We start from the raw sequence: 25546 nt of genomic DNA on the forward strand, positions 1-25546 counted from the left end.
CGGCGAGAAGCGAGTGTTAGCTCCAATAGTTTTGACGCTCGACTATAGGCGAGTGTTCGAGTGCGACGGGCTATTACTCGCGTCACTCGCTCGGGCGGTGCAGCGTAGCCGAACACGCAGACGTCGCAGACAGACTTGTTCAAACCTGCACGCGAGACACACTGTACGGTGGTATTAGCGGTTATCTGCACTGAATAATATCTGCACTGAAATCCACGCTGAAAATCACCGCTGATTGGTCTCGCAGCTCGAGTTCTAACTACGAAGCGAGCATCGCCGAGCGAGTACCGCTGAGCTAATTTTATCTTATCGCGGCGACAAACTAGTAGAGCGAGTGTTCTCACCGGCAGTGTGAACAGCCAGCGATGGACTATTAATATATGTGTCTCTTTTACTAACACAGGATCCTAATCTTTTGTTCGTTTCTTGGGCGAGAAAATAGCCGATAGTTAATCGCTTACTCGCTCTTGGTGGGACAAGTGGCCAACACAAATATCCTTTTCCTGGGTCGTCAATTTTATATACCTACTGAAGAATTTATAAAATTTGTGTAAGAATGACTAAAGCCTCGTTTTCACTTATCGTTAATGTTCAGTTCAGTTCCGTTCCGAGCGAGCAAAAGCAAGCTTTAAACAAAATGTGTGCTCAGAAAACTAAGTTTAAACGCGGCTTTATACTATTATAAGAACCTAATTCATAATAAAACACATACTTAATTTAAATATTTATTCTTCGCCTTGCTTCGCCCGTTTGGCGTCACTATCTTCAGAGTCCAACTTTCTCTTCGCCCCATTTTCCTTCTCGCCTTCGTTGCCGTTGTCCGATTCTTCGGTTTTTTCTGATATATCGTTACCTTTGGCATCTGTTGTTGAAAGAGAAAAAAACAAGAATTACTTTCGTAAAACAGTATGCCAGCAAGTATACTTCGTTTTTTTTAGCATTAGAAATTAGGTAAACAATCTTGATGTGTCTTTTAATTAAAAAACACGTTTTAAAAATAAGTTACGGCAAATATGTAACAATTATGAATCTAATACGATCATTTATATTCTTCTGCTTTCATAAGTAATAGTTATTGATTTTTAAATAAGCGTTTTTCAGTTAAAAGACTTGCCAAGATCGCTTACCTTCTTTCAAGTTCTTTCTAATGCTAAAAAAAACGAACTATAGTAAAGTGTCATTCTATGGAACTTGCTAACTATGTAAACAAACCGCCATATTGAAAATTGCTCTGAATAATTCATTTACTAGTAACTTTTGTTTACATAGTTAGCAAGTTCTATAGAATGACACTGTATGTCACTGTATGCCACTTCACAAAATGGTTATTTGAGCGCAAATGCACAAGTAACCAAAATTACTAAAAACCGGGCAAGTGCGAGTCGGACTCGCGCACGAAGGGTTCCGTACCATAATGCAAAAAAAAAAAACAAAAAAAACGCAAAAAAAAACGGTCACCTATCCAAGTACTGAGCACGCCCGACGTTGCTTAACTTTGGTCAAAAATCACGTTTGTTGTATGGGAGCCCCATTTAAATCTTTATTTTATTCTGTTTTTAGTATTTGTTGTTATAGCGGCAACAGAAATACATCATCTGTGATAATTTCAACTGTCTAGCTATCACGGTTCGTGAGATACAGCCTGGTGAGAGACAGACGGACGGATGGAGGGACGGACGGACGGACGGACGGACAGCGAAGTCTTAGTAATAGGGTCCCGTTTTACCCTTTGGGTACGGAACCCTAAAAATAGCCACATCAGAAATCACTACCTAATGGCACTAAGGCACACAGGATCTGAAGAGGACCATCGATTTCTCAGTACCTACGGGATGAATTTTTCTGTCTACGAGTATCCTTCATTATGTATTTTGTTTTTTTAGGAAGAGACAAATAACCAATTGGGTAACATGTCGCAACTTTGAAATATGTATGCCCGATGTTGCATTTGCCAAATTTTCATTTGACCGAACGCGTTTTTTCAAAAACCGTTATAGTTTTGAAAAAGACATCCTGTAAGCCATAGGGTTAGGTTAGGTTATATTGGTGACCCTTCTAAAAATTCAACGGCTTTTAGAATGAACGGATTTTGGGCGCCTTTTCTGTCTCCGTCCTGAGCATTTTGTACGTGTTGACGCTCGCGCTCGGAACCGGTATTGAAATACCAATAGCGTTCCAAATACGTTATATTATTTCGTTCATTAAAATACCGGTTAATTGATGAAACGCGAACTAAAAAAATACGTAGCGAACGGAACTTTATGGTTCGCAGGAAACGACATAATACCGGTTACTCTTGGCTTTCGGAGACTATCAGATAAACTCGTTGTCATACGTGAAAGAGAAAGCAATACTTACTCGTTCTATTTCGCTTTGATATTTTCAATTTAACCGGTTAATTTCGTTCCACGAAAACGGAAAGCGAACGAATTAGGCATAAATCATTATCTTAATGGAACAGTTCTTTAACCGGTAACCGCAAACGGAAACGAAATCCTTTTCGTTTCTGGGTGAAACCTGTTTGAAAAATAAACCGGTTTCCGAGCCCTTGTTGATGCAATACCTGTGGCGTCAGTTTTCTTGTGGTAATTGTTCTGCAGCGCCTGGTTGTCTCCCGAAGTGTCGACTTTGAGCAGTTCCCTGAGCGCCATGGTCGCATAACAACTTGCCGGTAGAGACATGCTGAGAAGCAAGGCTTTGTATTGGCCGTCTGGAAAGAGAGAAATTATACGTATAATGGGAAATATAGATGGTCAAGCAAATCTTGTCAGTAGAAAAAGGCGGGAAATTTAAAAAATGTAGGCGCGAAAGATTATCGCCTCATAGAAAATTTGAATTTCGCGCCTTTTTCTACTGACAAGATTTGCTTGACCAAGATTATCTGGGAAACATAAAAACATAAATGCGCGTTTATTCCAGAGATAAGATAGGTCTCAGATCGTTTTTTCGCCCCCGAAAACTCTCATATAGCAAACAAATCGAAATCGTTAGAGCGGTTTCCGAGATCCCCGAAATATATAAAAAAAAATTACTCGTTTAAAGGTAAGTATAAGATTTACACAAATCACATAAGGTCGTTTTAAATGCTTAACAGATAACCTTTTCAAGCAGTGCTAGCGTTGCGTAGGTTAGCCGTAGTTAATTTCGCTTTTTAGTTTTAAGAACAGGCAGTGCTCAACTGTGTGTAGATTCAGGTAAGCCAGTAGGAATGCTAGGTAATCAACAAACACTATGAAAGCTTTCATCTGTCATTGTATATTCTACCTAGCGCATGATGCAACAAGATCGTTTTTTCATGAATACTTTTATACCAAATTATACTAAGATTGCGATTGTCTTATACCTGGTGTCTCCTTAAGTGTGACGCCCCGTATCTCATCCATATCAGACAGGATCAGATCTTCAGTGGGCGAGTTGTACCGCACGAACGACCAGGACATGTCGATAGGACGGGTAACTAACCGACGATATGCGCCTGACATGCTGAGACTCCTGAGGAAGAAACGAATTGATAAAGTAAAGCCAAAGTGGCCAAATATTTCGGAACATGTCCTTAGGGGTCGTCCATTAATTACATCACACACAATTTCTTTTAGACCATCCCCCTCCCCCCTTGTCACACTTTTTCGTAAGGTCTTTAAAACGTTCTGTCACACTTGGCATGACAAAGGACGATTGGCATTTATAGATTTCGGAAGAAATTTACAGTCGGTAACATAATCGTCAATATTATCTTCTTTTTTTTTTTGCCAATCGATTTCTATTTCTGGCCAGGATCAGAATCTGCATAGAGATCAAACAAGGTTAGATCCCTAGAAAGGTCACATATAAAAGAAAATGTTTTTGATACACCGTATGTATGAATGACAAACAGAATCATGAAGATGGTTCATTCTGTTCTTGACATAAATATCAGAGGTTAAAAAACAAGGTTTTATTAATATAATCTGCATAAATATTACGATTTTGTCCAACGCAGGAAAGACCGTTACTTACTTGATTTTATTTTTCAACTCCAAAGTCAATCCATCCTTCTTCAACAACTCTTCATAGAAATCAACCATATTTGGCGGGTAATCTATAAAATACCCCGGCAAGGGCATTATAATGTCCAATATACTGAACTGCCCACTATCCACGTCTTCTTGCGTTAATATTTTTACTGGGAATTTCACTGGTTCTTTTTGCATTCCTGTTTTGTTTTCTTTAGACTCCGTAGTTGATGTTTGGTCGCCATCTTGGATGTCGCCGCCATCTTGGATGTCGCCGCCATCTTGGATATCGCCGCCATCTTGTGTTTCGACGCCCTCTTGATCGTCGGGGGTTTCTTCATCGCTGTCTTCGTCTATGTCATCTGTTGGGGAAATAAACCTCTTGAGTTGATCTATCTACTCGTAACATTGATATCACTGTTACTTTGATGCTCGAGATGTCATATTTTAGTGATGAAAAGATACTTAAATTATCAGATTGACTGATTTCAGATATGTACCATAGATTGAGGGGATTTATTTCAAGTGTAATTTTTACACGGGGTATTATTTTCAGTTGACAAATCGCGATTATTGGGTCTGAAAGGCATCACGAGTTTCACACATCGCACATTGTAAATATACTTGTGTTTAGAGTTACAATTCGGGTGTTTAGCTTCGCTACAACTATGGCTCCTGCTCGGTCCATTTTTTTTTTTCAATAGGGATCCACCGCAGGGTACAATTTTGAATTTGATGAACAGATAAATGGTATGACTTATTAATTATTATTTTTGTTTTGAATTGTTTACCGTCGACTTCTGTGAGGGGCACGAGATCGCCGGCGGCCGGTTTCAGCCCGAAGCGTTTGATGCGCTCCGACACGGCGCGGTTCCATACCATGGATTGGTAGGAATGTAAGTATAGTAGGCGGGTGTTACGGGCCAACTGAAGAGGATAATAATAATATTAAACAAGAGAAACAATTACTTTAGTTATTTGTATAGGAAAAAAAAAACATCTAAAGCTGGATTCGACAAGGGGCTGCAGCCAAAATGACAATGGAAAAAGTGAACATATATCGGTGCGTTAGATGGAAGATGTAACCAATGATGAAGTATTATTTCAATACGTTATTTGAGTTTCGTTTGAGGTTTTCTATAATGGCGCCGTGGTCACGGTACTGAGCGTATTGAAGCGAAATATAAACACAGGTAAGAAATGACTTTAATTTGTGACCTACCTTGTTCAGCGCTCCCAATAAGTCTTTAGGCTGGCTAGCCAGTGCCTTCAGCAGCCTGAGTTCTATACTGTTATGAGATCTGATCCCGGCCGCCAGCGCCGCGCCGGCGCCGTGCTCGCGGTACTGCTCGAGCGCGTACTGGAGCGGCCCGGGACGGGGCCGGAGGATGCCGTTTATCGCCTGAAATAAAAATAAATGTTTATTTATTCTTAACCCTCTGAAAGCCACGCGTATAGTACTAGAAATCCTCTAGACCGAGTTTATAGCAATTATTTCATGCAACCGATGATGCCAAAAATGCAGGGGTGCGCGGGACGAGGTGACCGAAGTCCCGTGCCGTGATTGGTCCGTTCAAAGACACGGACGTCACACAAAGACACTTTCGACTCGAACATGGAGTAAAATTACCGTATGCGTGGCAGAGGGGGTAGCGCGACTATGCTCAGTCAAGATGATGTTTTGTCTGTGGCGGCACGTTATGAAACTTATCAGAATACACGAAAGTTGATATTGGTCTGTAAAAATGTCCTATTAGATCGTTTGTGTGCGACGATTTCGATGTCATTATAGTTCTGCGTAGTGAGCAGTGGCGGAAGTCTACCGCCCTAGGCCCCAGGCCCTGTGGCCGCCCCTTACGCAGCACCCATCATATTGTCTGCATTTTGAGTTATTTCTTGTTATATTCTACCGAATTTTTTGACACAATTCGCTGCCCCTAATATCTGGCTACCCTAGGCCCGGGCCTACTGGGTCTTAGGGCAAATTTGCCACTGGTAGTTAGTGATCAAAAACTACCTACTATAGGCAACTATTAAATTTTTGCTGGATAGACAATACAGGGTAATTTTTGGACCATTAGCCATATTGTGCGAGGTGATTAGGCAGGCCATACTGAACAACTTTTTCTATGGGACCAACTCCGAAATCACAAAAATTTTGGCTGTTTCATACATTTTCGTCGAGCGCATGTCGACGTTTTCTATGGGAAGACCAATTTTTATTGGGATTGGTTGGTAGAAAAATTTGTTCAGTATGACCTACCTGATCACCTCGCACAATATGGCTAACGGTCCAAAAATGACCCTGTATATAAATGACAACGCATGACAACTACTTAAATTATATGATATGATAAACAAGTACCTCCTGAAACTCCCCTTTGAGCATACTCTTCCCGATCTCATAAGTGGGCGTGTCGGCCCTCGTCCCGAACCGCTGCAGCCCGTAGTAGTTGATGAACCCGCGCTCCGACAGCAGCTGGCAGGCTTTCTCCACTGAGTCGTCGGCGGCGGTCACGTTGCGAAGGGCTATACGGAATCTGGAAAACAAGTTTTTATTTACTAAACGCCACTTGCATTATCCCACTAACCCGGGGTTAATTGGGGTAGCCGGCAATGATGTGTCAAATTGTACTGGTAACCATGGTAACTCCAGGTTTAACCGGTTAACCCCCGGGTTAGTGGAATGGTACAAGTGGGCCTAAGCGGGCCTTAAAATTAAAAGACAATTAATTAAAGATTAATTAAGCGAAATTAAAAGGGCACAAGAAAGAAATGATTGGCGGTTACTCCACCGACAAGAGCAAAGCTCTTAAGTTATAATGATGATGATGATGAAGCGAACCTTAGCGCCACTTGCACCATTGCACTAACCCGGGGTTAACCCGTTAAACCTGAAGTTACCATGGTTAGCAATACAATTTGACACTGGGTTACTGGAAAGGTTAACCCCGGGTTAGTGGAATGGTGCAAGTGGGCCTTAGACTAGTAACAACTTGCATGCAATTGCGTTACATTGTCGACTACTAAGGTTATCTACATTTAAATGTTTTATCAGATACTCAATGGAATTGCATGCAAGTTCTTGCTAGTTTAAACCCCGCTTTAAGCCCTTTGAGTGCTACGGCTACCGTGTGCGGCGCGGCATCATGAACCTTATTGTAATGCACGAAGGTTGATATTGGGTTGTAGCCGTGCGCATCACTAAACGTCTTTAGCGGTAAAATGGTTAAAAGCAAAATATAATACTACAACAAAGTGATTGTATGTTGTTCGCCGGATAGGAAAATTTACGATCGCATACATAGGAGGTACGTAGTTAGTATAAGGCTTCAATAAAAGGCCATCCTTCAATATCTAGTCAACTTATACTAAAATGAACTCTGTTGATAGTTGAATAGGTATAATTCATTTTTACGTTAGGCTGGCCAGTTACTAAACAGTTATTGACGAATTACCATACGTTTGCGAAACATACATTTCCCATCCCATTTTTAGAGTTCCGTACCCAAAGGGTAAAACGGGACCCTATTACTAAGACTTCGCTGTCCGTCCGTCCGTCCGTCCGTCCGTCTGTCACCAGGCTGTATCTCACGAACCGTGATAGCTAGACAGTTGAAATTTTCACAGATGATGTATTTCTGTTGCCGCTATAACAACAAATACTAAAAACAGAATAAAATAAAGATTTAAATGGGGCTCCCATACAACAAACGTGATTTTTGACATAAGTTAAGCAACGTCGGGAGGGGTCAGTACTTGGATGGGTGACCGTTTTCTTTTTGTTTTTTTTTTGTTTTTTTTTGCATTATGGTACGGAACCCTTTGTGCGCGAGTCCGACTCGCACTTGCCCGGTTTTTTTCATACATTTTTTTATTGTTTTAAGCTAAAGCATGGTAAATATCATAGTTATTCCGAAATTTCAAAAAAAGACGATGAGTAGATCCTTCAGAGATCTTTTAACTGGCGAGGGAGCTTGACGACCGAGCACAAAGCGAGGTGTATAACTCACCGATTCCCTTTAAGCATCCCCAGCTTCAAATGCGTATCGCTGAACGTAAAATTGCCTATATGTATGTCCCTCAGATCCCTCGCGGCGCCCGCTAGACGGCGCGGGTCGATCTTGCGCGCAGAGAACCACTGCGAAGTCTTGGCGCGGCGATCTTTGGTGCCGGCGTAACCCAGGCACGATGGACGGAGACTGAAAACATCCATTGCAACCATTATATGTGACGTTAAAAAGGTACTTTATGATGGTTGACGCTTACGTCGCATAGCACCGCAATAGTATTGAAGCGACGTTAGTAATAGCATAAGCGCCAACCGCCATAAGGTACCCTTACCCGTGGAACGTCACATATTAGTGTTTATAAGTAGCAAAGATCGAAACGAAACGAAAACGGCACGGGACTTCGCTCACCTCGTCCCGCGCACCCCCGCATTTTTGGCATCATCGGTTGCATGAAATAATTGCTCTAAACTCGGTCTAGAGCAGCGGTCGGCAACCAGCGGCCCGCGGGCCGCATGCGGCCCGCCAACCTCTCGCTTGCGGCCCGCGAACCTCTCTGGCTATTTTGTATGTAATACTGAAGAACGACAATGTTTGCTAAAGTCACAAATATTACCAAAGTGCGGCCCGCGTCATCTTCGTTAACTTTTATGTGGCCCTTGGCTGCTAAAAGGTTGCCGACCGCTGGTCTAGAGGATTCCTAGTATATGTCTCTCTGTCGCACTTGTAATTTCGCACATAAGTGTGACATGGAGGCCACACGTCGAACGTGGTTCGCGGTAGGACCTCTGATCGTATCGCAATTTTCTTTGTGTAGAATAAATGAGGTGTTCAAAATTATCTGAACACAATTTACTGTCAAGAAAGTAAGAGATTGTGTATAGATTTAAATACACATACTTATCTAACGATATCGCGATGTAGCTGTAACTTATAGCTGTAGCATCAGCGCTACCTAGCGAACAATTTCGGAACTAACTTCATCCTCAGTCGTTCTGCGAGGCGCTGCGCCGCGTCCATAGTGTCGCAGTTTTCTTTGTGTAGAATGAAGTGCACGTGTTCACCGCCCCACACCCACTTCACACGGTTGTCAATGCGCACTGAAACACACATACAATTATCATCAATAAAAATATCAACATTTCAAAAAGTTAGGCAAGGTGAAAGGTTCCTTCACAAAGGCGCGTTGTACGGGTGGGGCCTAAGCGTTTTATACGTAAAAGCGGAGCACCCCGCCCCCTCACGCGCCGCCCGCAAATGCGCCTGTGTGACGGAGCCTTAAATTCTGGGACATTTCAATAGGGAGCGGGCGTATCTAAGGGTGGTATTCCAACTGTCCAATATCTTGGTCCAATATCATTGCATCTCACTCTCTCATTAAGCAAAATGTGAGACAAAATACACACAAAGAAATTAGACAGGTGGAATACCTCGTTAAACTGACGACCTACCGCGACCATCGAAATTCGAAATCCCGCTATCTGCCTCTCTAATAACGCTTGCATATTAAAGTGATAGTGAAAGGCAAATAGAAGAACGAAAGAAGTGGTTCGCAACTTCGCAATAAGGCTGCGGACTGGGCACAAGCGGCGCGCGGCGCGACGAGCGGCAAATCAAGGCCACTCACACATAAAGGGGCCCACTGATTAACAGTCTGCCGGACGGTATCGGCCTGTCAGTTGTTCGCAACTGTCAAAATTTTGTTCTAACTGACAGGCCGATACCGTCCAGTGGACTGTTAATCAGTGGGCCCCTTTAGGCCCGACCAAATACATGAACGACCTTGATTTGCCGCGCGCCGTTTGCGTCCAGTCCTCGACCTAAGGCTCTGTAGGGGGCAGATAACTTTTTAATTCGCCGCTTTAAAGAATAAACTGTAAAGCACCTATTTTTGGGTCAATACCCTATTAAAGGAAATTCGGAAACAACACACACACACACATGGATACGCGAAAAAGTACAGTACCCTATAATTTTGGTATATCTATCATAGATACTTTAATTCAACCACTAGCTGAGAACGACCTCAGAGAATTGTTACATTACACATTGAAATAGTTCGAAAAATCAAATGAAAAACTTGGTAGAACTGGCATGTTGACAGCTTACCTTTTACATGTCCGAAAATCGTTACTGTTCTGATCCATGGCTCGAAAATCAATATGGCTGTATAAAACCCCCACCAAAAGTAAAGCCATAAAAGTAGTTTATGGTGGAGGTTGTCTTGGTTACTTATTAAGTTTGATAGAACGGGATACCTTCTCTCGGCATTCCCACTCTTTCTTTATTGACATTGCCTAAGCGCGTATTGTCTCCGCTTTCTAAGTAATTTCTAAGATTCTGTTCACTTTCCAAATGGTCTCCAAATTCTACATCTTTATCAGAAACTGAGTCAGTCCTTTCCAAAGTTTGGTATTGCATTCCTACTCCTTGGTTGGTCATATCAGCACTTTTCACACCTTTATGCATATTCTGAAAAATATTTTGTGGCGGATATTCAAAATACTTTCCTTTAGAACCTAGAAACCTCACATATACAGAACCTAACATGAAGGCAAGTCGACGTTGGTGCTCTAAAATAATTTTCACCAAAACCTTTGGTACACTAATGACAGCAAAAGTATCAGTCTTCTGTTTTTCAATCCAATGCAGTTTCCAACGATCAACTTCTGCCCAAGAATTTTGATACCTCAATGTTTTTACAATTACAGTAAAGTCATCCCAAACACCAGGTAAAACTATACCACAGCGTACCATCGGTTCTACTTCTGTTTGACTCTTTATAATTATTTTAACTCCTGAAGAAACAGTCATCGTTGAAGTGGTACGTTTAAGCCATGAAAGCGTGGTTTCATCTTCACACCAAAGACGTAAAGCACCGTTGGAATATAGCGGCTTTCCTCTAAATATTGGGCCGGGGCTGTTATTTGATTTTGCTTCTTCCATTAGTCTTGTTTGCATTTGTTGCTGAAATTCTTCGGAAAGCTGAGGAGTAAAATATCTATTTAATGTTGTGATGGAAACTATCAGACCAGACTTTAGAGCTTGTGCATACGTTTTATTTCCTGTAGTTCCTGTTTTCTGTCTCTTAGCCTCATCAATATTATCAATGTTATCAACAAGGACTCTTTTACGTGATGTTGGCTCTTCTTTACTTTCTTTGGCACTGAATTTTCTCCTCTTAGGATCAGTAGGAGATATGACCTCCTCAATAGTTATTTTTCTTGGTATATTCGGGTTTTCCTCATTTCTTTTAAGAGTACTGGCTTCAAGGGCGATAGCTGCTTTCATGGTATTTGTGTTAGGAGTACTGTTAACTGTGTTTTTAGAAGGTACGTAGGTATATAGTGGAATTGTGTTCATCTCTATTGCTTGTCTTGCTTCTTCCCTAGCCTTTCGACGCTGATTCCTATTTTTCTTTTTCTTTCTTTCTTTAATTGTAGGTTCAGACACAGACTTTGTTTTATTTTTGGGATTCTGAATAGTCCAATTAGCTTCAAGTCGTGCGGATATCGCGTCTTGTTCTGTCTGCTCTAAGACATTAGATGCTGCTCGTGAATCGTTACTATCTTCTATGATTATACACTGACTATGACATTCAGAAGCCTCTAATTCAGCAAAATTTCGATCAGTCAGTGTAACGTCTGGATGCGTAGATAATGTAGTTGTGTTCATCTCTATTGCCTGCCTAGCTAGTTCCCTAGCCTTTCGACGCTGCTTCCTATTTTTCTTTTTCTTTCTTTCAATTATAGGTTCAGACTCAGACACTTGCTTTATTGTTTTATTTTCGGGATCTTGAATAGTCCAACCGGCATCGAGCCTTGCAACCACATCGTCTTGTGGTTCTACCTGCTCTAAGGCATCAGACACTTCTGGTGAATCATCTTTTGTGACTAATGACTGAGTATGACATTGAAACGTGGCTGTAGATGAATCCTCTAATTCGCCAACTTTTCTATCAGTCAATGTAATGTCTGGGGCGGACGAGTTAGTTCCCCAAGCCACTGATCTATCATTTATACACGGCAAAGTACGGCTTTGAGCGGAGGAGTCTTTCCAAGGTGGTCCAGCAATTCTTTCGTCAAGCTGGGTACGGTATATAACCTGCGCCGAGCTTGAGAAAGCCATTGGCCCAGCAACTTCTTTATCAGACAGGGTACTGCCTTGGGCTAGCCCCAAACCACATATCGAAGTCACTGTTGCATAAACTCTTTCAGACTGGGTACAGCTTGCCTGCGTCGAGCTTAGATAAACTATTGGTCCCCCTCTTCCACTATGGCTATGGCCTTGCGGTGTTTCATCATTTGTAAACTGGGAAGGTACTGTAGCAATGTCTCGTCGTGAATAGAGAGGCACTGTGGAAACAGCACCCCTTTGTGAATTTTGGGAGAGCATAGTAGAACTGTCCCGTTGAGTAACATGGTAAGGTATTGTAGTAACAGGACCAACACTGTGGGAAAGTCGGGATCTTGCCAAAGCATTTTCGTGATTTAAACTGTATGGCACTGTCGAAGCAGCACCAATACATGTACTATTTGACAAAATTCTGGTATCGCCATAAGGATTGTGTGAAGAAACACTACTGAAATGTACATTCTCTCTGTGCTGTGCTTCATCTCTTGAAACTGGTGTGAAGGGATTTATGTCAGTTGGTAACCAATCTGAAAATGAGTGAACTGTTTCAACATACAGTCTGCGAGTGGATAATTAAATTCAATTCATAAAATAATAGTCACAAGTTTTTGAAATATGATACTGAAGGATTATCAGCAATTCACAAACTGTATGTTCTATGCTGTTTTTATTTGCGGTTTTACGGAAAGTTATCCACACTATACTTACTTACTCAGAAAATTTTAAGTTATTTCTACCTCACAAAAATTTTTAATGTCATAAAAAGTCTATAAAAATGCAAAGCCTCGTCTCCATATCGCGCGGCAAACCATCGAACATTCGCTCGCGCGGCAACCGCGCGCAAGGAACAGCGAGCTGCCGCGCGATATAGAGACTTAAAAAAATCTTTAGACTATTTTCTCATGTGGCGTGGACAACTTTCGTAAAATGGCCTCTGAACAAAATGACATTACAAAAACTACAAAAGTAAGGATGCTAAGCGCAAAGAATTTCGTACATTAACCCGCCATTTTCTATCTTCTCTTCTCTTCTTCTTCAGCGTGTGCTCGCCCACCGTTGGGCATACGCTTCTCCAATCTCTCTCCATTTTGAGCGGTTGTTGGTCACCTTCATCCAGACTGGTCCCGCATTCAACATCCATTTGCATTTTGCTCCATTTTCTATATTACTTAATGGAGAAGATCGAGCAGGAAAGTGGATCTTGGCGCTAGACCGGGAAAACGCTAGGTTGAAGAAGAATTATATTACTGTCCCGTTTACACAGTGGCATTGACCGCCGGCATCATGGACGGAGCAATATAATAACGCGCGTCCGGTATAGAAAGAAAATGGCAGGTCAGTTACGAAATTCTTAGCTTCTCAAAGCTTACCTCCTTTTCTGTATCTCTCGAACCGCACAAGCTTCTTGTCCCCATCACCGACGGTGCTGCCGACAATACTGTCTCCGAATGCCTTTTTCACCGCGTCATGGATTTTGGTCCGCTGCTCTTTGGTCATGCCTGTCACGTCTATCTGTTGATAAAAGGTTGAGGTTATCATAAAACAGAAGACGACACAGATTTCTACAGAAAGTGAAGTGGGTAGATACGAAAAATAAAACTCATCAGCAGCAGAATGATAGAGGATCGGGCCGTCAAGAGGGCGTATTGGGTGCGACCGACTGGTGGGCATCCGGCCGTCGGCCCAGGTATCGTTTGAGTAAGTAAAATACACTTATTCAAAATATGTGTGATGGGGGATCTGCTTCAGCATTGTGTCAGTAACTGGCAGGAAGTTGCGCAGCATCGGGACAGGTGGCACGCTCTCGTTTCGGAGGCCAAGATTCTCTTTGGATCACTAAGCCAAAATAGTAAGTTAGGAGCGGAATTCCTTTATTAACCTCTACATAGCTATAGTTGGTATCTGCTTCATCAGTTTGAATCCTAATAAGGGCTATTTTTCTTATTTACTTACTTTAAACCGAACTTTAGACCGATTTCAATACTACCGGCATTAAGCAAAGTGTTCGAGAAACTTATTCTGAATCAACTATTGTCACATTTCAACAGAAACAAACTGCTTGATAGCAATCAATTTGGTTTCACCAAAGGTCGATCAACTATCAGGTTCGCGCACTCATTGCAACCGCACACCTCTTGAGTAATTAGTAGTATATTTTTTGCGACCACAGAAACGCAGTGGTTCTCAAACTTCGCTTATATACGTGACATTATAAGTCTCACTCTGTAATTAAAATGCAGTGCGCTATTTGTGGAACCGGTGCTAGCGACCTCATTCAGTGTTCAGTTTGCAATAGGGAAATTGGGTACTGTTGTGCCGGCATTTCTGAGCAGGGCTACCGTAAACTTGGGCCAGATCGCAGAGCAGGATGGAAGTGTCATTCCTGCAAGAGGGAGGCTTCGCCCAGTCTATGCAAGCCTACGGATTTGGACACCATTATGAGCGAGCTGCGAGGCCTGAAACAACAACTTGTGTGTCTCCCAGGGCTCGTGCATGATGTTGGTGAATTGCGGACTGAGCTGACCGAGATCAAAACATCTTGTGATTTTGTTTCTGCCAAACTGGATGATTATTCTTCGAGCTTGACTGAAGTGCAACGGAGAGTCTCGGAGCTAGAAGCTTCTCAAGAAAAGGTCGTGCTTCTAACAAGTGAAGTTTCTAATTTAAGAAATGAGCTTGCTCGTAGTGAGCAACTTCAGCGCGCAAATAATGTGGAGATAAAAGGGGTTCCACTAAAAAAAAATGAGAATCTTTATTCAATTATGGATAGCATATGCGCAGCAGTTGGTCATTCAGTGGACAAAAGGAATATCGATTATATATCTAGGGTCCCTATGCACGGCTCAAACGAGAAGCTAATAATAGTTCGTTTCAATAACCGCTACGTAAAAGAAGACCTCATAGCCTCGGCCAGGTTGAAGAAGAAGCTCACAGCGGAAGATATCGGGTTCCAGGGCAGCACTCATAATATATATTTGAATGATCACCTGACTTCGGAAAATAAGAAACTACTTACCAATACAAAAAAAACCCTTAAGGCTAAAGGTTATGAGTATATTTGGGTCAAATATTGTAAAATTCATGTCCGTAAAAATGATAGTTCAAAAATTACTGTTATAAATAACGAGTGCGATTTAAACAAGTTACTCTAGTTTGTTGTTTATTAAAGTTATTGTGGTCGAATTTAATGTTAATGTTACCTACTTTGTTTTTACTCCGGGTGCACGTAAGTTTGAGTACCGCAGTACGGACCACCCGGGTCGACCGCTCCTATTGTTTACTGCACGGGCTTATCACTAAGTGCATTGGTTGTTACGCATTTTCGAGCCGCTCACTTAAATGTAATGATCTCGTTTTGTCGCATTTGTTACACTTTATGTTAATGATCTTGCTCTCTCGCACTCATAGCATTGATTTTATGTTCTGTTTTGGATGGTGTTTGCGCGCTCGCTTATTTTATAAGTTGCTATTCTCCTTGTACCTACCTACTTATTTTTATACGATTCGCAATTATTTCATGTGTTTTAATCTACAATTATTCTATTTTAGTTTTATGTTATTCCATTCGATAGCTCGACAGTAGGAAGGACTTATCCTACTATTTATTATCAAAACGTACGGGGCCTTCGTTCGAAAACTTTAACATTTTACCGTAATCTTAGTAGGGAAGTTTATGACATAATTATCTTGACCGAGACGTGGTTAGTGGATGGGATCCTAGATTCTGAATTATTTGATGACCGCTACGTTGTATGGCGGCGGGATCGTGATCTTGCTTTAACGGGTCAAACCCGAGGTGGAGGTGTGCTAATTGCTACTCGTAGGCAGTTGACAGTAACACCGCAGCCAACTTACCAGTCTTCTGCTGAGGACTTATGGGTCACTTTAACACTCAATGACGGTAACAAACATTCGGTCAAACTTCATATTTGTGTATTATACCTGTGTAAGCAATCTCAGGGCCACTCTTTCTCGCAGCAGTTATCCAATTTTTTGGGCCGTTTAGGTGATAACATTTTGAGTAATCCTAACGATAAGTTTTTAGTAGTCGGTGACTTCAACATGAGTAATATTTTATGGACGCCCCGGGATTCCTCGTTAGTTCCGTCTAATTACGTAAGTAGTGATGAATGCAGTTTAGTAGATGATTTGTTTACACACGGTCTTTGCCAGTATAATGACGTCTTAAATAATTTCGGGAAGCTGTTGGATCTCGTTCTATCGAACGATGTTGTAAGTGTGTGCGAATGTCTGAATCCATTGGTACCGATTGACCCGTACCACAAAGCTTTAGTAATTGAGGTTAATTTCACTTTTATTGACTTGTTGCGATCCGACTCTCGCGTGAAATATTTTTATAACAAGGGTGACTACGCGTCCATAAATAGTGAGTTTTCATCCATAAACTGGGAGGCGGAGTTTTCTACGCGTTCGTTAGTTAATTCTCTCAATTTCTTTTACGAAAACTATGAACGACTGAGGCACAAATTTGTTCCAAGTAAAAAAATTAAAGTTGATTCGTTTCCATCGTGGTTCTCACGTCCTTTGAAATATGCTATTAAGGAAAAATTTAAATATTTGAAAAAATATAAAAAATATAGGAATAAATCTGATTTGGTATCGTTTACTGTACAGCGGGACAGAGTACGAAGGCTGGAGCAACAGTGTTTTACTAATTATATTTGTAATGTCGAGAGTAATATATGTAAAAACCCTAAACATTTCTGGTCATTTGTCAAATCGCGGTCTAAATCACATGGCATACCTAATAGTTTAAATTATGATGGTGACTTAGTTAACACTGGACCAGATATATGCAGGGCTTTCTCAGATTATTTCTTATCGTCTTTTTCAACATCAAATTCCAATAACACTGTTCCTAATCCTAGTAATGTTGTTAATTCTACAGCTATCTTGACGCGTATTGGTGTAAGCTCTGGTATAGTCAGAAACATGCTACTTAAACTAGACCCGTCTAAGTCAGCTGGCCCCGATGATCTACCTGCCCAGTTCTTGATAAATTGTGCTGATAGCTTGGCGGTTCCCATTTCCTTGTTATTTAAGCGCTCACTCGCAGAGGGTATTGTCCCGCCATTGTGGAAGTCGGCCTTCATCACACCAGTACATAAAAAAGGACCTAAAACTGACATCAAAAATTATAGACCTATTTCCAAATTATGTATACTATCGAAAGTTTTAGAAAAAATTGTATATAACCAAGTCTATTCTTCCTTGAAAAGTTCTTTTAGCCCGAACCAACATGGCTTTTTGCAGCGCAGATCGACAGTATCCAACCTTGTCCTTCTCAATGAGTATGTTACTGGTGCGATGGATAATGGCACCCAGGTTGATGTCATTTACACGGATTACAGCAAGGCTTTTGATCGTATTGACCATGCTATCCTGATATCCAAGTTGTATGACATCGGAATCTGTGGCGACTTACTGAGATGGTTCTCTTCTTATATCGACAATAGGTCCCAGGCAGTTGTGCTGAATAATTACATCTCAGGGTGGGTGACTATTCCTAGTGGCGTCCCCCAGGGTTCACTGCTCGGACCACTGCTTTTTAACATTTTTATTAACGACATCAGTAAGTGCTTCATACATTCTAAACTACTCTGTTTTGCTGATGACATGAAGATCTTTGGGAAAGTGAATACGATCTATGACTCACTGCTGATTCAATCTGACCTCACGCGACTCGACGAATATTGTTTAAATAATAAATTAGATTTGAATCCATCGAAATGTTCCTTCCTGACATTTTCGCGTAAACATAACATAATTCCTACCACATATAAACTCAAAGGCCAATTATTGAATAAGGTCCAATCTATGAGAGATTTGGGGGTGGTACATGATTTTAAACTTCTATTTGATACTCATATTGACGGTATTGTAAGTAGTGCCCTGAAAACGCTAGGCTTTATAATGCGCAGTTCCATTTATTTTACTCAGGCTAAAACACTTAAAATCTTGTTTTGCTCTCTAGTTCGAAGTAAACTTGAATACGCATCCCAAATCTGGAACCCCTGCTATAATACGTACATAGATAGGATAGAACGTGTGCAGAAAAAGTTTCTAAAGTATTTGAGCCATAAACTTAAGTGCCCCTCTAATCGAACTGATTACTTAGTTACTTGTAGGAAACAGCATCTGGTACCATTATTCGAACGACGCGAAATTGCTGATGTTATATTCCTCCTTAAAATCATAACTGGTGAAATAGATTGCCCGGAATTGCTCCAGCAGATCTCATTCGTAACCCCTTCTCGGTTAAAAAGACACTTTCCTCCTATCTCATTAAAGCGAACATCATCCAACTACAGACGTAATAGTTTTCTTAACCGTGCGAGCCGTAATTTGAATAAGCTAACGAAAGAGCTTGACATTGATATATTTAATTGCGACATTCCCTCCGTGAGGCGTAAATTGACGGAAATGTGTTTCAATTAGGCACTTTTTATTTATCTCGTAAGTGAGTGCTTTGTATATGTAGTATCTAAGTTATAACATAACACTTCATTTTGTTCTTAGTTTTTCAGTTTTTTTTTTCTTTGTTTTTACACTATTTAATTGGTGTCCTGTCACCTACTAGGCTTTGATTATGTAAGCGAATGTTGTTAGTTTTGGTTTGAGTCTTATCTCTTTCATGTGTGCGATGTGTGTGTGTGTGTGTGTGTGTGTGTGTGTGATGCGTGTTACTTAAGTATATGTTTTTACTACATATCTATTTGCGAGTTCCTGTAATTGGCTCTATATATCTATTTATGATTCCATTGTCATTTAGTTAGCTGTTGGATCTCCTTATGTAAATAAATAAATAAATAAATAAATAAATAAATAAACTACTGACGCCGGTGCGGTACTTCTAAAACACATCTTTGATGCTTGGGAAAAAGCTCAAGATGCTGTTGGAATTTTCTGTGATCTGTCAAAGGCATTTGATTGCGTTGATCACGAAAATTTAAAGAGAAAATTAAGCCGCTATGGGATAAAAGCTAGCGCCCTTGACCTGGTCTCATCGTACCTTTCGGATAGAACTCAGCGAGTAGTTATTAATGGAACTCAATCGGCGGGGTCCCCGGTAGCCCTCGGAGTGTCTCAAGGTTCAATTCTTGGTCCCTTCCTGTTTTTGGTATACATTAATGACTTACCAAAAGTTGTGCAAGATAGACATGATATAGTGTTATTTGCAGATGACACTTCCCTTATATTTAAAGTGGACAGAAAGGAAAATAGCTTCGAGAGCATTAATGACGCGCTATCTACCATAGTAAACTGGTTTACGGCAAACAATTTGCTTTTGAACGCCAAGAAAACCAAATGCACCTAACGTCAAGCAGGTAAATAACAGCAAGATTAAAATAAAAGGTGTAGACATGTGTAAGCAATGCTCGTAATATCACAAATGAGATATCTCTCGAACACGTAATATGGCATTACGTATCTCTCCGCGAAATCAACCAGTACTTCAAACATCACGCATCACGCGAGCCGCACCGAGCGCGCGAGCGCCAACGACCGGCCGAAGCGCGCGAAATGGATTCAATTCCAAATACATTGACTCGTCGATATGAACGGTCAGTTCAAGTCTACGCACGGAGCGCTTAATGTGTAATGTCACTTGTGATAGTGTCATGTTTGTTCGCCATGCCATGCCATCATTGCTTTGTTATCTCGCTCGCACTCGCACTCAGTGCTCGCTCGCTCTCGCTCTGCGATGCTTTCGGCTATCTTCGGAACCATTCGGATAGGTCCGCTCGGCCGATCGGCGCGGTTTAAGTTGTCACTCACTAATATTTTTACGAATATGATTTTCTGCAATAGATTTAGAACTCTAATGCGTCCGCGTAGAGCTTAAAATGTTTTCTTATAAAACAAGAAGGACGCGGTCAAATGGAGTAATTTATTTGCGATTTTGAATTTGACGAAAAGAAAACCGTTTATTATTATTGTTGTGAAATGTTTGATAGTTTGCTTGACTTTCGCGGTTCGCGGCAAACTAAGTACGAGTTAATACTTGTTTATCCTTTAATTTAATTGTTAATTAGTGCATATCGAGACTGACTGTAGAAATTCGAGTTGTTTATAAAGACTGAGTGAACTAAATTGCAAATATATTTAAATTACATTGTGAAAGGTGTAAATAATAGTTTCGTTATGGCAATATTCTGATAATGTATTAGTGCTGGTGAGTAATCGCTTTTTTACGGACTATTGGTGACTTTAACTTGATTGACCTATTAAAAAAAATGGCTCTAAACGAACCACTTTACGGGGACAGAACCAAAGCGAGCAAAATGTACGCATTGTTATAGAATACTCGCCATATCGGGAAGCTCCATAGGCAATTATCTACCTCCGAAACTTATATACATATTACATAATTACATTATTTTATAATTTATAAGAACTAACAAAAAATCTTTCACATAAAGGTGACAAAACGCAACGCGTAATAAATAGATCGATCGCCGATACGGATCCGAGACGCTTAGAATCACTAGAGTGCTGTAGATGCGCTGTGTAATGTAAGAGATAGCTGTAATATGGCCATCTCGCGCGCGCCCGAGCGCTGTTTCACGGTCGGGTCATGTTTCGAGTGATGAGTGATGTGATATCTCAGTGTACCATTACGTGTTCGGAAAAGTGATGTGATATAGCATCACTTTTCGAAGCACTGTTTCGCGCATGTCTAAAAAGGTGATACGCTGGAATTTGAGGATCGAACTGTTTTCCTGGGAGTCACTCTGGACTCCAAACTGCAATGGCATGCACATATAGGCGCTCTAGCCGGAAAACTTAGTTCAGCAGCCTATGCAGTGAGGAGAATCAAACAGCTAACAAACGTAGAGACGGCCAGGCTGGTATACTTTAGTTACTTCCATAGTGTTATGTCTTATGGAATTCTGTTGTGGGGAAAAGCGGCAGATATTCAGACAATTTTTGTGCTGCAAAAACGAGCTGTACGTTCCATCTATGGACTGGGCGCTCGAGTATCCCTAAGAGAGAAATTCAAAGAAGTTAACATTCTTACTGTTGCATCTCAATACATACTGGAGAATATTATGTATGTTCGGAAAAACATCCACGAATTCAAGGTTAACAGTGATATCCATAACTATAACACTAGAAACAAGCATAAGCTTGCTGTGCCCGCCCACCGCCTCCGTAAGGTTAGTACGTCTTGCGTCGGGAACTGTACACGTTTTTATAACAAAGTCCCCACTGATGTAGTGAATTTACCACTTCACAAATTTAAGTCTCACATTAAGCGCTCCTTATTAAGTAAGGCGTACTACACTGTAAATGATTTTATAAACGATAGAGATGCCTTTAAGCCAGTAGCTTGATTTCATTAGTATAATAAGAGTTAAATAAATATTGTTATTTTTTTTTACATTGTGAATTAAATATGCTAGTGTCCAGTAGAATCGACACCTGAGACAATGATGTTCTCGCATGATTATATTGTTTAATCTAATTTTAGTTTTGGACACTTGGAGACCTTATACATCTCTAAGTACATATTTATTTATTTGATTTTTATTTTTGATAGTACATACCTATATTTTTAATGTTTCTGACACTTAGAGACCTTTACATCTCTAAGTCAACTTAGGCTAGTAATTATGTGAAGCTATACTGTCTTTTTATGTAACATATGACTTTACATTGTTTTACATAAAATTAAAGTTATAAAAAACAAACAGTTCTAATTAAGACATGGCCCATTTTTGGGTATAGGCCTCCTCCAACTGTCTCCAATCGTCCCGGTATTTTGCCTTCTCCATCCAGTCTGTCCCCGCTATGCTTTTGATGTCATTAACCCAACAGTCTTTTGGCTTTCCGGATCTCCTTTTGCCACTTGGCCCCATCCATTTAGTGACGCGTTTTGTCCATCTATTATCTGTGGACCTGGCAAGATGTCCTGCCCGTTTCCATTTTAGCCTTTGTGTGTGTTGTACTGCGTCTATTATTTTAGTTTTCATACGTATACTTTCACTTTTTTGTTTGTCTCTAAGTTTTATTCCTAGGATGCTCCGTTCCATAGCACGCTGAGAGGAGCGTAATTTGTTTTTTGTTTTATATGAAAATATCCAGGTTTGTGCACCATAAGATAAGCAACTACTGAACTGAACTGTATGTTACTTACTCAAGTGTAATCAAAATAAGAAAGCCAAATACCTACTTCAACCTTCTCGCTACTAGCTTCCGACACAGCCAGCTTGTTAATCCGGTCCCACTCGTCCATCGGCAGGATCTCCACATTATACTTGTTCAGCAGCAGATCCTCGTCCTGCTCAACGTCCTTGTCTACAGGTGGTTGCGGAGGTTTGGTGTTGGTGAGCTTGGCTATCTCGCCTTTGAGATTGATCTCGGAGACTTGGAAGTCGGAGTATCTGGAAGGGATTTGGAAGTTTGGTAAGAATTTTGGAATAAATTTCAAGTAAGCTTTGTTTTTCTAACGCACACATGTTTAACTGCAATTTTAGATCATCAACAAGCACATTGTATTGTAGATAATTTTGCTATCTGTGATATACAAACACCATTTAAAAGTTAATTGGGAAAATACTCACAATTACCAAGATTAATTAAGTTAAAATAAGGTCTAGTGACATTTACATACACCCACATTCAAATTTACATTTGAAACAAAATCAACCACATGGAAACACATGAAAAAGCTAAACAATAGTAGCACCTCTCACACTAAAGATTTTGACTAATAATCCCATAAATGCCCAACACAATCATATGGTTTTTTGTTAAATAAAAAAAGCTATGAATATTAATCTTACCTGGACTTGATCACACCTAAAAACCCCTCATGGTCGTTGATATACTCTGTAACACCAATCTCCTCTTCCGAAAGTCTCTTCCCAGGCGTATCTCGCGGAGTTTTACTATAATTCTGGAAAGGTTGGGGCGGCCCGCGTCCGCCATAATCATTTTGACGGCCTCCGCGAAACCCCCTGTTATTTCCAAAATTATGCCCCCTGTAGTTCTTATTAACCCCTCCTCTAGAGCCCCGGTCTCTGCCGCCGAAGCCTCCACGGCCTCGACCGCCCCATGGCTTCCTATTACCCCAATTTCCACTGCTCATGTTTAGTTATATGTTAACCTACAAATGCACACAGTTTTACTTAAAATAAAGCAATAAAAATAGTTAAAATGACCGTATTTTAACTAGATGCATTAGTAAAATCTTAAATCTACGTGGTTTTAATGCTTTTTGGCTAAAAAACAGCTCGTCGAATAGAAATTATTGCCGATTAGCAAATCGAGCAAATCACAACACGCTTTAACCTATAAGACAAAACGTCAAATTGACAAATATAGAGTTGCCAGCTAATTAAATAGAAATCCCTTCATTTCCTAATAAGACCTATTTCGTTTATTTTAGCATTAGAAATAAGGTAAACAATCTTGATGTCTTTTAATTGAAAAACACATTTTAAAAATAAGTTACGGCAATTATGTAACAATTATGAATCTAATACAATCATTTATATTCTTCTGCTTTCATAAATGATTGTTTATGAATTTTAAAAAGCGTTTTTCAATTAAAAGATATGTCAAGATCGCTTACCTTCTTGCAAGTTCTTTCTAATGCTAAAAAAAAACGAACTATAGAGTCCTTCTTGGGTTGAAGGGAATGAAGGGTGACAAGGCAGTAGATATGAGCGCCGCGCCGGCGCGCCGCCGCCGCCGACAAAATTTTCGCGCCGCCGCCGCCGACGCTGTGCTATCGGCGTAGCATCGGCGTGACCTTGTTAGATACTACTACTTTCAGAATCAGATAATATATATTTTATCTAGTTTAGATCTTTAACGGCGCCAATCTGAATAGCTTATAGACATTCAAAATCATTTCAGGTCCATATAATTCAAAAATATTGATGGTAAATTAAATGTTTTCTGTTTGTTAACCGCGCCACTAGTTTTAGGGCAACGAAATGACTAATTTTGACAGCTGGCTAGCTCATCCGTCATTCACCGCGAATTTAAGTAGCTAACACACTATCGCACCGCACCAATGGGTGGGTGCGTCCCACAATGACCTTGGTGCGGTGCGATAGTGTGTTAGCTACTTTAATCATTGCAAGCATGCATTCATTAAAAGGAGTACCTAAAAAGGGGTTAATTTCAGATATTAAGCGTTTTCATGCCCAAAGGTCCGGCCGTTGGCTTCGCACTCATTTAAGCTTGAAAATTGTTCAAATTTCAAGCTTTGCCCTCTTGCAGCCCCATGTTTGGCCTCGCATCGCTCGCATAGAAGTCGCTATAGGAACCTCGTATGTTTTCGGCCCTGTTTGGAGCTTAATTTTCGGCCTCGCTTTTAAAATGTCTGGTCATTGGTTCTTCTCCGATCTTAGCTCCACTGCAGCACGGCCTCACGGCTCTGCTGTCTTGCACTTGGCCTTCGGTCTCGCATAGAGGCGCGCCATAATCGGCGCTCCGGGAATTCGGCCGTCAGCTGTATGCTTACCTGCAGCTCAGCCTCTGGCCTCGCATGGAAAGGCGTCGGAATCCGATCTTCGGAATCCGATCTTCGGTGTTTGTTAGGTGGAGCTCGGCCTTGGGTCTCATTTTTTGACATAAATCGGTTTGTTGGGTCGATATTGGCTAATGACGGAGCTTGAATTTTCCTCACTTCGGCTCTTTGGAATGTCGACCAGACGTTTCCCTGATACAGTCAATCCGCTACTTTTTACTTAGCGCAAAAGATAACGGCTTCGCAAAGATCTTCCGGCCAGGGCCTCGCTTAGATTAAGACTGGCACTGATGCCGCGCATGCCGTTTATGCTATATGGATGGTGTTAGGCAAAAATGTGTCAACCCATATTAATATTTCAATAAAATTTCTACTTTAAGCGTCAGTTTTTTGTGTTGACATCTTATTGCAAAATTAATGTGGGTTGACACATTTTTGCTAAACACCATTCATATAAAACTTTTTTCTTCCCTTTATTCAATCAATTTTGCTTGTGATTGAAAAATGCACTTATTTTATAACTTTCTTACAGCAAAATCATGTTTTTTCGGTAAGATTTTGGTTTGAATTCTTTTTTCATTAATCAAAGCTGTTTCAAGGCCACGCCGCCGATTCGCCGCCGCCGCCGACCGTTTTTGACCGGCGCGCCGCCGCCGGCTAAATGCCTATCGGCGCTCATATCTACAAGGCAGTCGCTTAGGTGAAACTGATACTTACACTAATTCTTGGAATTAATTGCCAAGTGGACCCCAGGTTGCCATAAGCCGTGGCAATAAGTCGGGGCTACGTGGAAAGATCATTTATAATACTGCCCTGCTAAGCCGAAAAGCGCTATCTCAAAAGCAAATGATTTTGAAAATGGAATTCTCAGTTATAGAAACTAAAGTATAAATTAGCAATGG

At 40.9% G+C, this 25546-nt stretch overlaps 2 protein-coding genes across 2 annotated transcripts; both read right to left on the bottom strand.

Annotated features, from left to right (window-relative positions):
• Positions 1 to 712: 712 nt before the first annotated feature.
• LOC134665673 (pseudouridylate synthase 7 homolog) lies at positions 713 to 23431 on the bottom strand. Its single transcript, XM_063522615.1, has 12 exons — positions 22948 to 23431; positions 22335 to 22545; positions 13507 to 13648; positions 8982 to 9102; positions 8006 to 8194; positions 6358 to 6532; positions 5215 to 5394; positions 4784 to 4919; positions 3997 to 4354; positions 3344 to 3492; positions 2564 to 2710; positions 713 to 862 (listed from the first exon to the last, which is right to left on the bottom strand). Exons 1-12 carry the CDS (start codon positions 23250 to 23252, stop codon positions 726 to 728), a joined length of 2250 nt encoding a protein of 749 aa, XP_063378685.1. The 5' UTR covers positions 23253 to 23431; the 3' UTR covers positions 713 to 725.
• Positions 10118 to 12659, bottom strand: LOC134665674 (uncharacterized). Its single transcript, XM_063522616.1, has one exon. The coding sequence runs from the start codon at positions 12395 to 12397 to the stop codon at positions 10238 to 10240; it is 2160 nt and encodes a 719-aa protein (XP_063378686.1). The 5' UTR covers positions 12398 to 12659; the 3' UTR covers positions 10118 to 10237.
• Positions 23432 to 25546: the final 2115 nt, after the last annotated feature.

The sequence above is a fragment of the Cydia fagiglandana genome, chromosome 7 (genome assembly GCF_963556715.1).
Source record: "Cydia fagiglandana chromosome 7, ilCydFagi1.1, whole genome shotgun sequence".
Lineage (NCBI taxonomy): Eukaryota > Metazoa > Arthropoda > Insecta > Lepidoptera > Tortricidae > Cydia > Cydia fagiglandana.

Coding starts and splice junctions, on each gene's coding strand:
- LOC134665674 (XM_063522616.1), bottom strand. CDS start 12,397: ATGCTCTCCCAAAATTCACAAAGGGGTGCTGTTTCCACAGTGCCTCTC.
- LOC134665673 (XM_063522615.1), bottom strand. CDS start 23,252: ATGAGCAGTGGAAATTGGGGTAATAGGAAGCCATGGGGCGGTCGAGGC. Junction 8,195..8,981: donor GCAGAACGACTGAGGATGAA/GTTAGTTCCGAA, acceptor GGATGTTTTCAG/TCTCCGTCCATCGTGCCTGG. Junction 6,533..8,005: donor GGGATGCTTAAAGGGAATCG/GTGAGTTATACA, acceptor CTTGTTTTCCAG/ATTCCGTATAGCCCTTCGCA.